General features: G+C 32.8%; 2 protein-coding genes across 2 annotated transcripts; one reads left to right on the top strand and one right to left on the bottom strand.

Moving 5' to 3' along the window:
• Window positions 1-1541: 1541 nt before the first annotated feature.
• LOC109007562 (dof zinc finger protein DOF4.6-like) lies at window positions 1542-3206 on the top strand. Its single transcript, XM_018987278.2, has 2 exons — window positions 1542-1707; window positions 2218-3206. Exons 1-2 carry the CDS (start codon window positions 1684-1686, stop codon window positions 3064-3066), a joined length of 873 nt encoding a protein of 290 aa, XP_018842823.1. The 5' UTR covers window positions 1542-1683; the 3' UTR covers window positions 3067-3206.
• A 4066-nt stretch (window positions 3207-7272) lies between these two features.
• LOC118344784 (uncharacterized mitochondrial protein AtMg00810-like) lies at window positions 7273-7620 on the bottom strand. Its single transcript, XM_035686179.1, has one exon. It carries the CDS (start codon window positions 7618-7620, stop codon window positions 7273-7275), a length of 348 nt encoding a protein of 115 aa, XP_035542072.1.
• Between the last annotated feature and the right edge of the window lie 12884 nt (window positions 7621-20504).

The following is a 20504-nucleotide window of genomic DNA, read 5'->3' as shown; positions in this document are numbered from 1 at the left end:
TTTTTTTTAATCTATCATAACTTTTCTTACTGCTCTACAAGTAAATTTAATGAGATATATTACAATAATCTTAAATTTATCAATTGACATGATTTTATATAATATATTAGATTTATTTATAATAATAATAATTTTATATTCTAATATACCACATCAAATTACATTAGTTTGTAAATTTATTTTTATAAAATTTCTTTATAACTAAAATATTTTTTAAATTTAATACGTGATTGAATTTATAAATTAAATTTTATCTAATATATATTATTTCTCCTCGAGTAATTCCTAAGTCATGAACTAATTTTTTTTTTTTATAACAAAACAAACTATCATTCATATTAAAGAAGTGATTACAGACATTTATCAAGTCATACAACTTAAGAAATAAAATCTGGAATATAATCACACCACATCATTACAAGCAAACCTAGCAAGGCTATGAGCAACCTCATTACCCAATCGGCTTACATGTTGAATAGAGCGCGCAATCTTCAAATAACATCAGACTCTTTCTGACTTCACGCAATAGAATACCTTACATAACATCTGAATCCTCTTTAGCTTGCAATTCCCTCGCCATGAGTAAACAATCACTTTCCACCATGAGTCTGTTGATCTCCATCGTTACACATAATTGCATGCCCCGAAATATAGTAAATAATTCTATAGATTCAATGGATTCATAAAATCTACTCAAACATCTTAATTCGTTATTATTTATATATCAATTCAAATCATTTTAAATCACTTCAACACCTAAACGCAACCGTAACGTCGGAACAATGGCAGGGATGCCATTCCTCGTTGGACGCATTAGAGCCACAACCCACAAGGCTGCAGATTCAACCTTTGAAACCGACCTACAATTCTCTCTGTCTCCCCCCAGGCCCCAACACAATCAACCAAAAAACATTTAAAAAAAAAAAGACTTGATAAAATAAAATAAAATAACTGAAGATAAGGAAAAGAGGAAAGAATCCCAGTAGTACTACTCATTCTCTGGTCTGAAAAAAAGAGAAGCCAGTACTAAAGTCCAATGTCATGAGCAAAAAGACGCCTGCAAAGAATAAGATTGACTAACTGGAACTTTAAAAAGATAAAAAGCTATGGTAACTTTTGCAGTAGTACTGCATGCATGCGTGTACACATGATCAAATATTCTTCTATATATAATTTCTACATACATATTACATACTGATCTTGAGTCTGAGAAAAAATAACAACACTGTACGTAGGAGAAGCTAGCCCCTCCTTTTTTGTCAAACATTTAGAAATTAAATGGGTGGAAATTAAGAAATCATGTAAGCTGAGATCATCAACACCTAGCTGCAGTGATCAAACCTAGTATGTACCCTTGGCAATATATATATATATATATATATATATATACACGATTGCCGTACATATAAATGTTATAGGGGAAAGAAAAAGAAGAAAGGAAAGGAACTATATATGGAGTATGATAATGATAGAGCCCAAATGACAAAACTACCCTTCTCTCTCTCCCTCTCTCTCTCTCTCTCAATCAGCCAGTCACAGATAGAGTTGGCCAACACATGGAACCACCACATATATCATGTCTAGTGTTCCATCTTGCTTTAAGATAATCAGCTTGAAAAGCGGTGTGATTTTCATCTCTTGGAAGACCACATAGCTTCTCTTCCTTTTTCTCCCTCTTCATCCATGGATACTCCTCAGTGGCCACAGGTAAAGAGACTTTTTCGTTCTTTTCTTCCACGAAATTATGAAATTTTCTTCTGGGCTTGGGGGTTTTTCAAAGCTAAATAAAGAATATTTTGGTTTGAGTTCTAAAATTTCTCTCTATTGATTGTTTCAAAAGGTACAACCCCCAATGAGGTGATGTTGTTCAGCTTAGCCCCCCTACTACTTATATTTGAATTTTGTGTTGCTGTCTTTTAAGATCTCTTCATGTTCTTCAAAGTACTGCACCTTTTTCTTTCTTTTTTCCACCGTCTGATAAAGCACCCGGAAAAGTTCTTGTAATTTGTTTTTATTGCTGGTGTAATCCTCATCAAAGTGTAAAGCAGCTTCCTTGTTTTCTCTGCCTTGTTTGTTTGCTACTACACTTTCTTTCTTTGTCTTTAAAACTCTTCTCTCCTGGCCTGAGACGTTTACTTTTGTTTTGATCATCAACTTATGGCCTTTTGCTGTCCGCTCTTTGTTCTTTCTTGGTTTTTTATTCTTCTTTAACTTCAGGGAGTTGGAGTGGTTAAACCCATGGAGGATTCGAGGCCTATGAGGGCAAGGCCTCAAAAGGATCAAGCTTTGAACTGTCCAAGGTGCAATTCAGTTAATACCAAGTTTTGCTACTACAATAACTACAATCTCTCTCAGCCAAGATACTTCTGCAAGACATGTAGAAGGTATTGGACTGAAGGTGGGTCTTTGAGAAATGTTCCTGTAGGAGGAGGTTCAAGGAAGAACAAGAGATCAACTTCATCAACATCATCATCAACGTCATCACCTGCTTCATCTTCAAAGAAGCTTCCTGATCATCATCATCTTACCCCACCAGCTGGTTTTCCTCACTCTGCTTCTCAAAACCCTAAGATTCATCAGGGTCAAGATCTTAACTTGTCATATCCACCTGGTGATCAGGATTACAACAGCATATCTAAATATGTTGAGGTACCCTTTAATACTGACAGCAAAACGTCCCACCATCAAAACCCTAGCGCATCCTCTAATGCTTCAACTCAACTCTCGGCCATGGAACTGCTCAAGACTGGGATCACTTCAAGAGGATTTAATTCTTTCATGCCCATGTCGGTATCAGAATCGAGCACAATATATTCAAGTACTGGGTTTCCTTTGCAAGAGTTCAAGCCGAGTACTCTGAATTTTTCTCTCGAGGGGTTCGAAAGTGGGTATGGGAATAATACTCTTCATCAAGGGGTGCAAGAGAGTGGTACTGGTGCGAGGCTTTTGTTTCCTATTGAGGATTTGAAACAGATCCCAACAACAAGCGAATTTGAGCAGAATAGAGGGCAAGGAGATCATTCTAATGGTTATTGGAATGGAATGATGGGAGGAGGATCATGGTAAATAAGCCGGCCAGAAGATCATCAGAAATATTGGATGAACGATCGAGGAGTTGGTGTTTCAGTTTGTTTTCTTCCACTCCATGGGTGACTTGTTTTTTCTTGTTTTTTTTTTTTTTTTTTTTTTTTTTTTTTTTTTTTTTTTTTTTTGAGTTAATCAAAACTAACAGATCATAGGGCGTACTACATGGGTTTCTTTCTCTTTCTCATGTTATTATTATTACTATTATTATTGTTTGCATCAAATTCCCCCTTTATTTTCTTTGTCAATCTCTGTACTTAATTATAATTTTCTCACTATAAGAAAACTGCTTATTTGTAACTATTTAATTCCAGCAAAATGATTATTTACAGTCAAAATGAGTCTGTTTTGATCACAAATAACATTTTCGCCGCAATTAAATAACCACAAAAACTCATTTTTCTTGTAGTGTCTCATCTTTCTTTGCACTATCACGATCAATGTGGATGTCTGGAGCTTTATTAATTTAGGTTGGCTTTTCAAAAGAGTGTCCCGGCATGCAGTATAAAAGCTGATAGAACAAGAGGCTAATTAAGAAAGATGGATCGATGTCTCTTTTTAGGACTTAAGGAACAAATGACTTCTTCATGACTTAGATAATTTTTGTAATTTGTTACAGTGGTGGGATTTGTGGCTTGATTATCTGTAATTATTTATGGATTGTTTATATCCTTTGAACTTAAAAGTGAGTTGGAAAGATGGCGGTCAATCCTTTACAGCAAAAGACGTTTCTTCCTTTTTCTTTTTCTCTTTTTCTCTTTTTGCTTGCCAACAGGGTCCAGAAGTGTCAGGTCTTTAATCAGCACTATCTGGGTCTTAGATCAGATTCTTCCACCCAATAAAGAACCACATTCATGAAGAAAATAGGATCTGATGAAGAACTACCAGATCAATGACTTGGTATGACACCCACGAACTATTTCTTCACATGCCACACCACTTTAGAAACTGCAGAAAGAGGGAAAAAATAGAAAGGTAAAGAAGATCATCAACTTGCTGTACCATGACTTTGAAACTAGTGATCCAATGTACATGATGATCATATGCATGCCTTATAATATATATATATATATATATATATCACCAAAAAAATGCAGTGGTACTAGTACTGCATGCATTATTTTCTTTTTTGCACTGGAATCTCCTCTCCCATTTAAGGAAATATCACAAATCTGTCTGATCTCCATGCAGCAGTACTGCAGCCACACATGAGTCCAAAGCTCATTCATCAAATTGCATCAGCATGTGCTCCATTTCCATGAGTCCATATAATTCGCAGCTTCTTTCTTTCTCATTTTCTTGCACCTACCTCTACGGCTCTGGTGAATGCGCGGGTCCCAGAAACATTCCCCTTGTTAAGCGTGCTGTGGAATTATAATCTCCTCCACTCGATCCGCAAATCCTCCCGATTATATATATATATATATATATATATATATATATATATATCTCTATATATTTATAGACCCTAGCTCCATGTTTCTTTAATATATACATAGATATATTTGTAGAGAGTTAGCTAGCTAGCGTTGAACTTCCATTCATATATAATTGATCATACACTTTACTTTCTTTTGTGTCTAAAGATGTGTTTGGCACTAGGGTTTTTCTCTTTTTATTAAAGAAAAATAAAGTGGTTGATGGAAGGGGGGGTCACCACATAATCATGGAGGTCTTTTTCTTTCCACACGTAGTTATCTACTCCATTACTCTCTCTCTCTCTCTCTCTCTCAATCTTTTCCTTTTGTTCTTTCAACTTTGTCAATGACATGGGTGAAAATATTTAAGACTTATCACTGAATTTTCATCCCCTAGTGTCGGCGTTAATTAGGGTCAATAATTAGAATTCATGATGTGGATAAATGCATTAATTAATAATATATTTGCCACTCTCTCAAACTCATCATGCATGTATATAGACATATATATATATATATATACACTTCATATATATATATATATATATAGTCAAATTGTACAGTACTATAAGAAAAACATATTACTATATATAGCTCTCGATCGTAATTATAAATTATTAGCTTTAACGTACTCTATAATTTTCCTACTAATTAATTAACCATTAATTTTTTATGTTGATCCAACCATTAAGTTCTCAATAATTAATGTTACATCCAACCATTTATAAGTGAAGAAGAAGTCATGAAGGAATTACTAATTAAGCTAGGCGTCCCCCCATGCCACTTATACGTACAATTTGGTCCGAAATTGGGTGGGATTTTTGTAATAACTGGAAGAAATTGAATCATTTAAAACACGATATTGAACAAATTCATAATCTAATTATTGGATTAATCGATCTACATTTTCCCCCCGGCCGGCCCCTTAATTTGTTTCGCTATTCTTCATTTTTCTTCGATCCTCTCCTTTCTATATATAATTCTAATATTGTTAAATATATAATTTGATCAGACACTGCAAACTTAATGCTTTCTGATCTTACGACTGATCAAGCATCCCATAAAGCTTAAATAATGCGTTTAACTATGCATATTTACTTAGTTCTTGAACAAGGCCTCCCTGGCCCTTACAAATTACAGGCTTTCAAAGGTGATGATTCTATGCATGGAAAATTCTATAAATTGTAGCATTAGTCTTATATGTGTGTGTGTGTGTGTGTGTGTGTGTGTATAAGAAGCTTGCTATATATCAATCGACATCAAAGATTCCATCGCACCAGGTTCATGAGTACAATGGGATCAGATATGATTTATAGACATATTTGGCTTTGTAGATGGATCTCCTCTTACAATTAAGTTGGCTTTCTAGGGTAAGTACTTCTGAATGAGGGTGTGTATCATCGATCGCTTGTTGCTCATCATGATTATCTTGTATTCTTCAGTTAATTTAATTACAAGAATTATTTGCCAAGCATGCATAAGTATTTTTCTAATGATGCTCACCTTCTGGAAACCATACACATGAATATTATGTTGAGATTCTTTCATTATCACGGATATAAGTAGATACATACATATAATATACATATATATATATATATTATGTAACAAAGGAAATAAACATATATGCATGCACCATGTTATAATTATGATGACTGAGTGATATATCTCAGTAATCTCTCTGATCTCTCTCTCTCTCTCTCTCTCTCTCTCTCTCTCTCTCTCTCTCTCTCTCTCTCTCTATATATATATATATATATATATATATTGCTAAGTAGAAGGAATATCAATATATAAAACAATGTTCATTGAATCCAATTGAATGAATTCCTTCGAAGTTTATATTTGACTAAACTCAAAGCCGCCATGCATGCATGCACCTTTTGTATGGTTCACAAAAAACAGAATAGTTCTCGAGGATAAGTCCACTTCATGGCCATCTTTATAATTTGGGTATAAGTGATCATCCATGCACGAGGCACGAACGAACTTTCTAGATATACAGTCCCTCTTTGCATAGATGCGCATTTTCCCCCAAGATGCTTCATGGTTTTGCATTTTATTTTTTCTTTCGTAGAAAGCTTTTGATCATCTTTTCCAAAAAAAATAAATATAAAAAGAAGAAGAATAATAATAACATCTGTGAACCACCACACATTTTTTGGGTGGAGAGTTTTCCATTTATTATATGTGTACAAGCAAAGTACACTTGGATACAAATATAGTATCTACAGGAAGCTTGGAATGGAAAAAAACATAAAGGGCCGGTGAAACACTCTTGGTGAAGATGTCGGCAACTTGCAAATGGGATGGAACATGCTGAGAGCGAAGAGTGCTAGCGACAACAAGCTCACGCAGAAAATGATAGTCAAGGTCAATGTGCTTAGCACGCTTATGGGACACTGGATTTGAACTCAAAAAAATAGCGCTTTGGTTCTCACAAAGAAGGAGAGGCCAGTGAGTTAAGGTGACCTGAAGATCATGTAGGAGATGAGTGAGCCATAGAACTTCAGTAGCAATGAGGGCGAGAGCATGGTACTCGAATTCAGGGGCGGAACTACCTTATGGCTTGGCCCCCCCAAAGTTTTTAAAATTTGATAAAAATTAAGTTTTAGAAGGTGTTTTTATAAAGTAGACTATATAAAAATTAGTATTTGACCCCCCCAATTTTATTTTTTTTTAACTTAGCCCCCCAAAACTAGATTTTCTAGTTCCGCCCCTGCTCGAATTCACAGCTGTAGTGAGAAACAATTGGCTGTTTCTTGGCACTTTAGGATACAAGATTATTGCCAAGATAGATCGAGTAGCCAGAGGTGGAGCGTCTAGTGTCAAGGCACCCAGCCCAATCTGCATCCAAATATGCTACTAAGGCAATAGAGGAAGACGAAGTGAACCTCAAACCAAAATGAAGTGTGCCTTTGACATAGTGAAGAATCCACTTGACTGCCTGAAAATGATCATCAGTTGGCACATGAGGAAATTGAATTATGGAGTTGACGGAATGAGCGAGGTCAGGACGGGCAATCATCAAGTACTGCAAGGCACCAACCAAGGAGCGATATAGAGTAGGATCCGCAAATGGGGAACTTTCGGAGGAGAGCCATTGAGAGACAACCATGGGCATATAAACTAGTTTGCTGTCAAGTAATTGAGCTTGTGCCAAGATGTCAAAAGCATACTTGGTTTGGCTAAGAAAAATGCCGCCTGTGATGGGAGAAACCTCGAGTCCAAGAAAGTAACTCAAGAAGCCTAAATCCTTGATGGCAAACTCCTAGTGCAGGTGCTGAATAAATTGATTGAGAAGAGAAGAATTGTTCCCTGTGATAATGATGTCGTCAACATATAAGAGCAGATAGATAAGGTCATCCTTCTAATTAAAGACAAAGAGAGAGGTATCTGGTTGACTACAAGAAAAAACAAGTTTTAAGAGGAACTAAAGCGTTGAAACCAAGCACGTGGGACTTGTTGCAAGCTGTAGAGAGCTTTCTTTAATTTGCAAACATGGAGACGATGTTGAGGATCAACATAGCCCGAGGGTTGCTCCATGTAAACATTTTCATGAAGAATGCCATTGAGAAAGACATTTTTTATGTCAAGCTGACGTAATGGCCACTTATGAGACACGGCTAAGGAGAGAACAACACAAATTGTGGAAGCTTTGACCACAGGACTAAAGGTGTCGGTGTAGTCAAGGCCGGGAAGTTGAGTGTAGCCCTTTGCAACGAGGCGCACTTTGAAGCGATCAATGGATCCATCGAAAAGGAATTTTGTCCGAAAAAACCCATTTAGAACCGACAATATTAGTATTGGAGGGGCGAGGAACACGATCCCAAGTAAATTATAGGCTATGGACTACCTTATATAAAGTGATATCTACGATTAACTTTCTCACCAAAGCCTTGCAGTCCAAATTTCTTTATAAGAACTCTATTCCCAACACTAGAGTATGAGAATATAATAGATATAAATAAATAAATAAATAAAATTTTACAATATTTATTGAATATTTAAGTTGAGAGACATATACCTAGCTTGGGGAATGAGATGAGATGAGATATTTGTGATTAATAGTGAAATGGTTTGTAAATACAATTGAAATGGTTTGAGTTAAGATGTGTTATTGGGTTTTGGGAAAATAAAGAAAAAAAAAGTTGAATAAATATATTATAAATTTATGATGTTGTTAGAATATAATTTTTTAATATAATTTTTGTTTTGGAATTTGAGAAAATTGAATTATTTTTTGTGTTTTGTTTGAAAGTTTGAAAAAATTGTAATGATTAGATAATGATTAGATAAAAAAGTTAAAAAATTAAAATTGAAAAGTGTTTTTATTTGAGTGATGTTTGGGAATGAGACTATGATAAATTTTGAAATGAGATGAGATGATTTGTATTTCCAAACGAGATCTTAGATTGGCAACAATGATTACTTTAGTATGTCTATCTCTCTCTTATTGTGAACCCTATATTTTAGATAAAAAATTCTAAACCATCCTAATTTTAATATACTATAAACTTTATTTGAGAATTTTAAAGTTTTAGTTCAACTTTAACGCGTTGTTGTCATGTTTTTAGCTGAAAATAGATTTTACCGACGTTTTTGTATCGCCGGAAATAACAATGAAATTATGTGGCACTTTTTCCACAATTTTTATCGCTAGAAATAGAATTTTTTTCGGTCATTTATAGTCGCAAAATGACTTTTCCTGGCTATTTTTATCCTCAGAAATTAGTGGTGGCAATTCATGTTCATAGGTTGTATTCGTGACGTGTCAAGTCAAGTCATAGATATTCGACTATATGGCTTAACCCGAACCTAACCCGTTAAGCTAAATATGTCAAATCTTCAAACCCTAACACGACTTATTTAAACAACGGATCATGTCGTGTCATTCGTTTTGAGCCTTTTAATAATTAATTAAAAATGAATAAACATGGCATGACTCATTTCAACCCGTTTCACCTAAATGGATTGGACTAATCTGCATAATCTATTTGACCTAATTAACATAATTTCACATAAAAGTTAAAATCTATATTTATTAGTAGCCACGATATCCTAAAAAATAATTAGACTATCCATTAACAAAAAATATTAATATTTTTTAAATTTTAATATATAATAAAGTCAATATTACAATCTCGATATTAACAAAAATGAGTATAGGTTCAGAATTACAATCTCAATAATTAAAACATAAGCATATCGAAAAATACTAATATTATACTCCAACAATAATAAAATCGTAATTGTGAGTAAAAATCTAAATGAGTCATAACGAGTTAGTTTTATAAGCATATCGAAAAATATTAATATTATACTCCAACAATAATAAAATCGTAATTGTAAGTAAAAATCTAAATGAGTCATAACGGGTTAGTTTTGTATTAAGTGGGTTGATCCATTAATGACCCGTTTATAAATCATGTCTTAACGTGTCAATCTATTTTCACCCGAACTCGTTAACATCAAACTCAAACCAACTAATTTCGTGTCTTGTTAGTGTTGGGTTCACGGATCGTGTCACATATTGTCACATCTACCTGAAATATCAATAAAATTATGCAATTGCTTTTCTTGCGATATTTGAACCATTCAGAATGGCTTTTCCCAGAATTTTTATCGCCAGAGTAGGCAATGTTGGGCAATTTTATGTCGTCGAAAATAACAATGGAATTACGCAACAATTTTTCTTGCAAATTTTTTGTCAAAAATGGTTTTTTCTCGCATATGTCACATGAAATAATAGTAAAGCATTTCTGTAGTTTTCCTGTGATTTTTAATGCATGAAATGGTTTATTCCATAAATTTTATTACCGAAAATGATATTTTCTCGCATTTTGTGTCACATGAAATAAAAATAAACCATTTCAGCAATTTTTTCCACAATCTTTTATCGCCAAAAATGGATTTTTTCGTCGATTTTGTGTTGCTAAAAATAATAATGAAATTAAGAAACAAATTCTGCGATGAGCTTTTTATCACTGAAAATAATTAGATTAATTGGATATTAGCTGCAATGGCCTATACAATTAAATCCAACATAACATTATTCATTCATGAAAAATTCATCAAGATACAACCTAGTTTGTTGTAAGTACACAAAACCAATCAACATCGCCACAATGTCATTATACAACCATGTTAGTTCTGTCTAACCAATGCTCATCCATTTTCAATTGGGATTGTCAATTTTATCCAACTAATGCTTGTCAATTGAAAGGCTTGATCTATATCTTAAATCACCCTCTTTATAGCTCCACACACACACCCTTTACATTCTTTGGCCTGGTTTGGTTTTACAAACCTTTCAAATTATCTCATATCAATATCCAAACATTATTCAAATACAAACATATTTTAGTTTCAAATTTTTAACTTTTCAACCTTGGACAATACTAGCGTGCACACCAAATGTGCATCACAAATCTGTACACTAGTGCAAATGGATTTTTTTTTCTTTTTTTGTTTTAAACTTTTTTTAAACATTCTTAACCATTAAGAAAAAATAAAATACAAATACAAATTTACTAATAGTCACTTCCTTAACCATTAAGAAAAAAAATTAAAATACACAAGTGGGCACATTTGGGAATCACACTATCTTTTTTCTTCAACTTTTTCATCAAATTATTACCAATCATTATAAATTTTCTAAACTTTCAAACAAAACACAAAAAACAATCCGAATTTTTCAAATCTCAAAATAAAAATTATATTCCAACCCTATTTTAATTTTATAATATTTTTATTCAATTTTTTTCCTCTCATTTTCCAAAACCCCGTAAAACGTCTTAACTTAAATCATTTAACTACTATTCACAAAAATATCTCACTGTTATTATCATATTTATCATCTCATCTCATATGTTCAACGAAACGAGACCTTAAAGTTGTACAGATTCCATAACGGTAATAGTACAAATATAAGTTACATAATCCAACCAATTTTAAACTGGTAAATATGAATATTTCAATCAAATCTAGATTAGGGCACACAAAATATCTAAATTATGCAACAAAAACTTGATACATCTACTTTCTAAACTATTTATGATGTTCGTGAGCCACACACATACACTCATACAGATATTATATATATATACACTAGCTGTGGGGCTACGTGCGAGGCATGTTTGCCTTGTATTAAGAAATTATATGTATTAAGAAATTATATGTATTCAATGAATCATATGTATTAAGAAATTAATCAAATTTTACTTTATCGTCATTTCTAATAAGTGGCTTTAGTAAGTAGAAACCAGATGGTCTATTTTAATGTTCCAAATTTAGATGTATCCTCAAATAAAACTGTGGGTAATTTAGGACTCTTACATTGAATCAAGTTATTTAATTGATTTCGTTAAGTGCACCACTACATATTTAAATACTTTAATTGATTGTAAAAGTAGCATTATTATAGAGAGAGCTTTGTAAGTGAACTTCCCCCCCTCCTCTCAATTTTCTCTTTCATAATGTTTGCATAATCTGTTTAAGACGAACTATTTTTTGTTTCCTTACCGAGTTGAAGAGGTTGAATTATTAGTTCTTTTTCAAGTAGCATCATTGTCATAGACTTTATGAGGGAAAAGGAAAAAAAAATGCACATGTACAAAAGATGCAAATTTTAGAGGGAAAAATGAAAACTTAAGAGGAACTCTGCAGTATGAATTCCAGACAAAGAAGCTCCAAACCAAAAACCCACAACCAAATCAACTATTTAAACGAAAAAATGAAGCAACAAATTCTGAAATCCACTGGGTTAGTAGGTTTGTTTCTACATCCGTACAAAAAAAAAAAAAAAAGGAAACGAAAATGCATAAATATGTTGCTATTGTTGAAGATGTAGAAAGAAAACAAAAATGCAGAAATATTTATAAAAAAATGCAGAAGTAAAACCACAAGAAGATCTAGAAAAGCATACCAGTGGCGAAGACAAAGAAGAAGAGCCCTCAAACACCATGCACGGCGGCATTTCTTTCTTCCCCTTCGACACCCGAGTCTCAAAGCTCTACAATCAATGCTCAAAAACCACAACCCACGACTCTGCCCTCCATCCCTCCTATCAACAGGCCAAAACATCCTAAACAGTAGCACCAACCAAATGCGTGAGACCCAACAATAAGAACCAAAATCATGACTGAAATAACAAAAGAAATCATGGAAACAAACGAGGGACACCAAAAACACAGACTACTATTCGGTCGGCACAGCACTATGCGAAGAAGAAATTAATAGGACTAGGGAGAAATCGATCAGGCATTAGACACCAATAAAAGGCAAAAGTATAATAGTATTCAATAAAATCGGGCAACAACAAAAAGTAAAACATAAAAGTAGGGGTAAAAATATAAATATAGTAGTTGACAGAAGTACACAAGCGGAAAGTAAAACAGAAAAGCAAGTAGGAAACTGTAATAAGTCCTAACCACCAAGGGCATTGATTGAAAACAAATTTTCAAACATAAATCACTATTAATTCATGTTCATTACAGATAGATGTTTTTAAGATATAAGAGATATACGCCAAATTCTTCTCCATAGATCAATAACAATGGATGATTTATCTTGTAGTGAATACTAGCCCACTACGTACCAAAACATACAAAATGTCAAAACTTGTATTTCACAATCTATAACTGAGAGACATGCAAAATATTTAGAACAAAAATAATTATATTATTAGGAAATATCATTGGAATGGTGGCACAAACTACATGTCAAATGAAACATGTCAGTGCAAATGTAGATAATTGGGCAAACTATTTAAATTGTAATCCAAATCAACCATCTAAAAACTCTAAATATAGGATTAACAACTACCATATTTATCTATATATGCAAATTTTGAACAAAGTAAAACAATTGATCATGCAAAAAAAAAGGGGGTCAACTATATGATACCGTGCAGATTCCCTCTTTGAAAAATATCATATTTTACTAATAAATATCTTTAGAGATACCAAGTGTTAATGCTGAAAATATTAGAATAAGTACGTTAAAAAAACAATTGAAAGAAGTGCAAACTAACAAGCATATTACAAAAAGCATACTCACTCATTCAAATCATTCTGATGAAAATTTTGCAACAGGAGATATATTAATTCTTATTACTTATTCTTATGCAAACCAAGTAAATCATAGGAAAAAAATGTCTGTAAACCACATCTTATTTACACTAAAATAGGAAACACAGTCTGCTTGTACCAACTCAAATGTGAATTATGCATCACATGCCACGATGCCAGCAATGAAAACTTAGTGAATATGAAGTCATTACTAGTTAAAATTAAATAGAAGCACCTTTGCATGATTAACGAAATAAACATTGTCATGATCTAACAATAAATATAATTAAAACTAAATTTAGTGACATTACATTCTGAAAAATCCTGATAAATACCTCAGACGTTGGCCACCACTATGTTACAACGGTCCATTTACAATGTATCACATTTCCCCACCACTGATTAGAGTATGTAAATTTTCCAATACTACTTGTGTCACCATGTGTGCTTTTAATAATATTTGCTAGTAAAATAGAATATTTAGTATAATCGCACTAGTTACATTAATACCCAAATCCCTAATAATCATACCACACAATGAGTATCCCACAAGTATCTAATATTGCAACCATGAGTAATTTTAACATATGAACAAGTCTATGCACTAACAAAATTTTAATCTATCAAAATTGTGATTGTTAAAATAATTTTACCATGTTCAATTGGTGAATAATGTATTTGAAAGAACATGCTAGAAAGAATATTCTTTTACATGTATAAAGCAAACTCAGGTTCTTAAATTAGAGATAGCAATATAGCAAATGATTATCAAGTGTAGCACTTAGGATGAATTTACGAACCTGGGTAATGGATTACCTAGTTCATGCCCGTCTCTTCGTCCATGAAGATATTCTCTTTGCACATACTTCCCTTGTTGTTGGTGCTATCATCTGAAAAGTCTTATTGTTATCTTCATTGATAAAAATATTTTCATAGAGATTGTGATTAGCGTGCCTCATTAGTGAGGATGCAACAATCTGAGTGGACTCTACATCAAGTCTATGCGGTGGAGTAACCAGTCAATTGTCATCGAATTGAACCCATACATAAACATTAGAGGATTCATCCTCTTGGTACACATCAATACCGCTAGAATCATATGCATCGTCTTCTACCAATGGTACTCGTGGAACATTATACACATTATATTTGTAACTTTTTCACCACATACCAATTACCATGCAAACTTGTATTTTGTAACTAAAACACTTGTGAAACTTGGCACACAAAAACAAATGGCTCATTCCTATACCATGTTTGGGACATATTAACACTCGTAAGATGATCACTCACTTGTATCCCTCATTTGAGATCAGTGATGTTGAACCAATCACATTTGAATAAGTAGACACGACGTCATACCATGTATCAAAATTCCAGAATGTCTATTAGAGCATTAGCATTGGATTAGCCAAATGTCTTTTCATCTTCAAATTTAGTAAACATCATCCATATTTGCTCCACATTGAATTAGCTAAATTGTTTTCATCCAAACTATAAGCTACAGTAAATCCATTCTTCTTTTCAAATATGAAAAGAATTATAGCAAATCTAAAAGTATTTTTTAAGATTATTATATTATAGATATGATATTTTTATTCATATGAGATTTTACTATCTATATATATATGAGATTATTATATTATAGATTGTTAGATTGTGAAAATAAAAATGAATATGATTTGTTGGAAGTTATTAAAAATTATGAAAATAAAATAAAAATTAATAAAAAAATATAAATAATAAAAAATAATAATATTTTATTATTATAGAGAGTGTGATGACTAATCCAATGTAGACTTCAAGTTTTGAATGATTAGCTAAATGTGAAAAAGTTACATATTAGTCAAAATTTGAAGAATAGGATAGCCAATCCAATGCTAATGCTCTTAGAACACCATAGAACTCGACACTTTGGGATTGGTGTTCGCAGTAACTAGTATACCATGAAACCAATCTTATGACGTTCATGACACAACCCAAGCCCACATACTAATACATATAGATCTTCGACCACTTCACTTGAATTGTTAATATACAAATTTTGAATTTGTCCCAAGTGAAAACAAGGAGCAACGTCATGCAACCAAAAAAGAAAAAAGTGAAGTGTAAATGGTGTAATTGGATAAAGTGTTCATAAATATGGAAGCATACATGTGACTCAAACCACTTTGGAAATTCGGCTTCACACATACAATCGACATTATCTATGTAATTTTCCTTTATCTTGTTGTAGTGCTCACTATACAAAAATCTTGCATGCGTAAATAATCCTAAAGAATTGTTAAGATGAAGTAGAAATAAAATATATTAACCTACTGAGTTATTGAAGGTACTTATTCGAGCTATTTTCAAATCTCTTCACAATTATTAAGCACATACCAATAGGCCGTTATAAAAAAGCCATCGTCTAGTCGGTGACGTAGTGCCAAACCCATGGGTCGCACCTTTTTTGTAAAAATACATAGTCTATCTCATACACCACCTTCTCGAATATCAAAGTTACATTCTTGTGGGTTAAACCTAGTCTCAACATTGTAGAAATACATGGAGCAAGAATTCAAGCATTCTACATGGATATAAGCTTCGGCTATTGAACCTTTCGTGCAAACCTTATTCTTAATGTATGTCTTAAAATTTTCAAAAGACCTCTCAAAAGGATACATCCACTTATATTGAACTAGTCCCACATGCAAGGCCTCATGTGGAAAATGATAGGTTAAATGGGTCATTACATCAAAGAAACTAGTTGGAAAAACCACCTCAACTTTGCATAGAATGACATCGATATCAGCCTCAAATCGCTTTAGCACATCAACCTTACAAGTTCTAGCACACAATTATTTGAAAATTTTGCTCAAACTATTTAGTGCCAACCATATACTGTGTCGTAAGTATCTAAAAATTGCAACACGAAGTAATCTTTGTGTGAAAATATGACAATCATAACTTTTCATCTTGGAGATTTTGCAATTGATACTACTAACACATCGAGAAATATTATAAATGAAGTCATCAAGAAATTTCACATTATTCAACCAACTAGAAAAATTTATCCTCTCAACTCCATATAAGGTAAAATATGCACGTCGCATAATAATGCATTCTCCATCTTGTTTACGTTGTAAATCCTTCCTTATCTTAATATTGGAAAGGTCACAACATGTATTTACATAATTTTTAGTTTTTTCTTGAATATTCATCAATGTTTCTAAGATGTTTTTTCTAGGTTATATTTAATATTTAGAGTGGACCAATACGACAATTGAAAGAATATATTTCTTTTGGTTCAATTCGATTCCTCAATGGTACGCTTACTTTTCTTTATAGCTTTACCAAAATGAGCATTTGGAATATTTTGGAGTTGATTGATCATATATTCTCTCAACAACATTGTCGGTGGGCCACAATGCTTTTCATTGCCATTGAAAAAACTCTTTTCTTTCTCCAAATATAGGCTGATGGTAAGAACTAATGATGACCTATATAATATTGCTTTTGGCTATACGTCAACCACATGGAATATGTTTCTTGTTTGCACAATGGACATATCATTTTTCCTTTAGTGCTCCATCTTAAGAGGTTTCCATATACGGGAAATTCGTTGATTTTCCACAATAAAGCTACATGCAATTAAGATATCTAGGCTACCATTGTATCATATATACCTACACCATTTCCCCATAGATCAATGATTTCATCTATTAGTGGCTGTAAATAAATATCGATTTCATTTTTTGGTGATATTGGTCTAAGAGTAAGAAGTAAGTGGTTTCAAATGATTCAATGGAAGGAACAATACTAGCTCTACCGTAGTGTTAAAAATATTGTTTATGTAGTTTAACTTCTACTTGAAATGATATGATGGATTTTATATGTTTTGATAAGAGAGTTGTTCCTTGCCATGATAATAACTATGCATACATGAGATTTTTTCAGAAGGTGATTCATCACCATGCTTGTATACTTGTGTTTTATTCAAAGATTAGTTCCTCTCCATAAATATGAAATGTGTTTCTGACCGAATGGTGGTTTCTTGACATGCATAAACATGTATTCACAGATCAATTTACATGAAATAGTGCATGCATATTCATCTTCATTGTCTCTCATTAGTAGTATTATCATGGGTATTTAACATACAAAAATTTCTTAAAAGTTTCATTGTGATGGTCTCACCTACGATTTTGTTTAAATCTTTATGCAGACGTAATCCAAGCGAAGTTTCCCAAGGACGAAGGACCAAACTTACTCGAGTCGTAGATATTAAGCTTGTCTCTATCATTAGTTATTTGTATTTTATTAAGATGTATTCTTCAGTCAAACAATAAATCATGCTTGGTTCATTGTACCTAGATGTAAGCCATTAACAGTTGGTGGTATATAATATTATTGGAGAAGTGACAATGACATATGAATATTATTAGCATTAATGGATGAACTTCCTATCAATTTAGATCTCTGGTACAATTAGCAAATAGTTTATAACTAAACCTTTACTTATTCTGTTGTGACTTATTTTAATTACTGCATAATCAATCCATGATTACGCACCTAAACCTGACAATAACAATTGGGGTGTTGCCAATCAGCTGTCATTCCTAGCTCTGTAGATACTTACCAATCTCTTTACCGAGGAACAAGGCACCACACTAGTCGAAATTGTCACTAGCAAGACCAAGCCTCACATTTCAAGCATCTTCCACAAACCAAGCATGCTCTTTATCAAATGTTTTTCACACCTCAGAGTTAGCAAGATGCCTTAGAATACCTTTATCATTTACGCCATTGCCTCTATGCCATTTCAAATCAGCTGATATTTTCTGTGACATAAGCAATATTTATAACCTTGACTTCAACTGGAAATATCGCAGAACCTTTTGAGGAATTTTTCGTTGCTTACTTCTATTGAAGACGCACCTTGATACCTTACATTTAGGGCACTTTTGTTTCTCTGTATTTTTCATCCAAAAAGTATGCAATCATTTGAACAAGCGTGTATTTTGGTATAATTGAAGTCCAGTCATCACTCTAAGTCGCGTGACTCTTGATATGAATTAAGCAAAAGAGCATCGAAAAAAGATGACTTCAGCAATTGAAGGAGCATGTCAAAAAACTTCACACTCCAACCTCAATTGTTTTAATGTGTAGCAACTTAATAATAAATGAAAGCTTTGAATACTTCATACAACCTTCATAAAGAGGACGTCGGGCATCAACCAAGAGTTGTTCAAGAGATTTAGTTGATTCAGTTTCAACTGGCGTGGAACCCCCAGCATGGAATGACTCGGTTGACGCAAACATCTATGAATATCTATGGAACATCATCAATGTATTCATTATCGTGTTTGGCATTATGCAAACCATCATCATTACTAAAAAATAAAGTTTCATTCTCATCATGAAATATTCATGCTATGTAATTTGAGTCATATCTTTGTAATGAATAAGTGACTCTCTACCTCGCTTAAAACTAGAAAATAATAATAATAATAATAAATATATATATATATATATATATTTGAGCATAGGCTACATGGACAACAGGTTTCGTCATGACCGATAGCATAAGCTCTTGCCAAAGTAATGAACTATGTAATGCCTTTGGCATATTCCCTAAATCTAAATCTATGCATGATATGCATCCAACTCTTGTCCATCTACAAAACAAATAAACCTCTAAAAGTAATAAGATTGCCTCCTAAATTTCTAACCAATCTTTCTTGACCTTAGGTCTTTATCATAAGTATGAAAATATAAAATTCTGGCATAATTGTGTATAATGAAAATTATCAGTTACCAAAGTGATGAAATGCTCATAGGGGTTTCTTACTAATAACATTTAAATATTATAGTCTACAACTATATTTTTATTGCTATTTTGGATCAATGCATATAGTACCAATAACAATGATGCCAATGTCATCTAGTTGATAGGTTGAAAATTGCTAAGAATGACCAAGTGTTAAAAACGAAAAAGTGAGTATCACATGATGTGCAATGTTGGTGAGCAGACAATAGATGATGTCAATCACAGAGCTGATAACTTCTATGTAATGATATAGGCAAAAAATATGGGGCTCTTTAGATAATACTGTAACAGAACAAGATTGGTGAAAAGCATATTCATCTAATAAACTCAAACCCAATAACAATGAAATAACTTAACTTTTATTTTGTCACAAATAAGGAAGATGTTCAACTTCATTCACAAAACATAGACTATCAGTTTAAAAAGTAGGCACAAACTGGCTTTGTTGCAACCACGTTGCACTTCACACAGAGATTAGCATCAACGGGAATCATGCAAAATCTAAAAAACTATGCAATTTCCCTTCAAATGGAATATTTCATAGAGTTGCATATATAGATATGCGTCAGGTGCACGTACTAGAAAAAGCAATATGATATAATTTAATTCAACACTTGAACTGCATAAGTATTAAAAGTTATTAAAGTCAATAACTTTAATGATAAAAAGAGTTCAGATCAAGGCTAGTTATTGGAATAGTCTACGATAGCGTTGAGCACAATGTTAGTTCCAATGGATCGATCATTCATGATACAAACTCACAAACTCATATATTTGTGATATTCAACAAATATTGAAAGTCAGTGTTCCTGAGTGAGTGAGTGACTTTGACCCCATAACAATAAAAAAGATATGGTGCTTTTTTCCATAATTATCGAGGTTATAAACATATATATATATATATATTAGTATGATATTTATATAATCCCCCCATGATCCATCAGTTTAAGTCAATTAGGACGCAATTTGAGACCATGCAACTTGTTATTGATTGCTAAAAATATTCAAAATTTATAAGATGAAATATCCAAACTATAAACTGTTTAAAATCACATATTAAAATTGAGCAATATAGCTAAGCAAAAGAGTTCAGTCTTTAAAGGTGACCTTTATAAGAAG

This window comes from Juglans regia, chromosome 16, assembly GCF_001411555.2.
Source record: "Juglans regia cultivar Chandler chromosome 16, Walnut 2.0, whole genome shotgun sequence".
NCBI lineage: Eukaryota > Viridiplantae > Streptophyta > Magnoliopsida > Fagales > Juglandaceae > Juglans > Juglans regia.
Note: the sequence above shows the minus strand (reverse complement) of the source record. Positions and strands in the feature narration are given on the sequence as shown.

Excerpts from the sequence above, each read along its gene's own strand:
- LOC118344784 (XM_035686179.1), bottom strand. The coding sequence starts at position 7,620 with ATGGTTGTCTCTCAATGGCTCTCCTCCGAAAGTTCCCCATTTGCGGAT.
- LOC109007562 (XM_018987278.2), top strand. The coding sequence starts at position 1,684 with ATGGATACTCCTCAGTGGCCACAG. Across the intron at positions 1,708-2,217 it reads ATACTCCTCAGTGGCCACAG|GGAGTTGGAGTGGTTAAACC; the intron begins GTAAAGAGACTT and ends CTTTAACTTCAG.